Source organism: Triticum aestivum, chromosome 3D, assembly GCF_018294505.1.
Source record: "Triticum aestivum cultivar Chinese Spring chromosome 3D, IWGSC CS RefSeq v2.1, whole genome shotgun sequence".
NCBI classification, from domain to species: domain Eukaryota; kingdom Viridiplantae; phylum Streptophyta; class Magnoliopsida; order Poales; family Poaceae; genus Triticum; species Triticum aestivum.
Genome location: NC_057802.1, coordinates 1221633 through 1222994, shown reverse-complemented (window position 1 = coordinate 1222994; position 1362 = coordinate 1221633). Strand labels below are relative to the sequence as shown.

The window sequence follows — 1362 nt, the reverse complement described above, 5'->3', positions numbered from 1 at the left end:
GGAACGAAGGGAGTAGTATTTATGGACTGTTTAATTATGGTATGTTAAGATGTTAATGACGTACCGTTGACAAACAATGGAAAGAAGTCGTTTAAATTTGTGTCAAAAAAATTATGTTAACTAACTTATAATTAAGGGGTATGCTAGCTTCAGACCGGTGGTTTCCATATTACTTATTTAGAGAAATCGGGCAGGGAGAATAATTTCATGTTTTAGGGATCTGTTAGAGACGCCCTAACCTTTGATCTAGCCCTAGTGATTGGTCTAGTGGGAATATAATTCTGGTGTCCCCCGGTTGGCTTTTGCAAGAAAAAGACTACCCAATAGCATGATGGGGCGTGTAAATTACATCTTGTAGCCATGATGTAGCCAGTGGATGTCCTCGTGTGGTAGCTGCCCGTAGACCGGAGGGGGCACCGGCCCACTAGCAATTGTTATTGTGGCTCCCAGATTTAGGAAGTGCTCTGCTTCCTTTCATGGCCACCACCCCCTTATAAAACTGGGCAATCACCGGCCACCACCAAGAGCTCACACCTCCTCGTCTCACCATTTTCTCCGACTAGTGCATGGAGGCTCCCATGGCAGCTGAAGCAGCTCCCCTAGACCTGTCTCTCACGCTGGCCCCCATATCTCCTTGGGCTGTTCTTCCTTCTGGCGGCCGTAGCCGCCACAGAGGGGGCGTGAGAACCAGACTCTTCTCTTGCCTCTTCTGCGAGAGGAAGTTCCTCAAGTCTCAGGCGCTTGGGGGCCATCAGAACGCGCACAGGAAGGAGAGGGTCGTCGGCAGCTGGAACGCCCACCTCTACCTCCCTGACCATCCTCGACTCCCGGTGCCGGACACCGCGATGGGGTACCTTGTCCTTGATGATGATGACGAAGATGACAAGCACCAGAAGCTTGATCTTAGCCTCAAGCTTTAATTAGCTCTAGCTCGTGTGCATGCTGCACAGTACGTACGGGGGCTAAGCTAACTCCATTGGCCATTGCTATACAGTACGTACACTGCTAGTTTTGTGTAATGACTTTGTCCCTCATGTATGAAATCTCAATGGTTTCTCATTCTTTCTTTCGAAAAGCAGTGATTTTCTACATCTTTCCATGGTGCCATGCCAGTAATCGATATGGATAAGAATTACGATTATTTCCTAAACGGAACATATCTAATGTCATGCATGCATATTAATTTTCAGTTCTGCAAAATCTAAATATTTATTCTATTTATTCAGATGTAGTATAACATTTTGCCATACATTTGTATTAATTTTTGGCATGCAGAGGGCTTTCTCTAAACTGTTACCCCCTCCGTTTCAAATTATCAGATGTTCTTACTTTTTTCTAAACCAGATGTATATAAACGTGTTT

The 1362-nt window shown here is 45.4% G+C and overlaps 1 protein-coding gene across 1 annotated transcript; it reads left to right on the top strand.

Moving 5' to 3' along the window:
- Nucleotides 1-575: 575 nt before the first annotated feature.
- LOC123073543 (zinc finger protein 2-like) lies at nt 576-1021 on the top strand. Its single transcript, XM_044496635.1, has one exon. It carries the CDS (start codon nt 579-581, stop codon nt 918-920), a length of 342 nt encoding a protein of 113 aa, XP_044352570.1. The 5' UTR covers nt 576-578; the 3' UTR covers nt 921-1021.
- The last annotated feature ends 341 nt before the right edge of the window (nt 1022-1362 follow it).

What these genes read in the sequence shown, in the direction of transcription:
- LOC123073543 (XM_044496635.1), top strand. Translation starts at nt 579, where the DNA reads ATGGCAGCTGAAGCAGCTCCCCTAGACCTGTCTCTCACGCTGGCCCCC.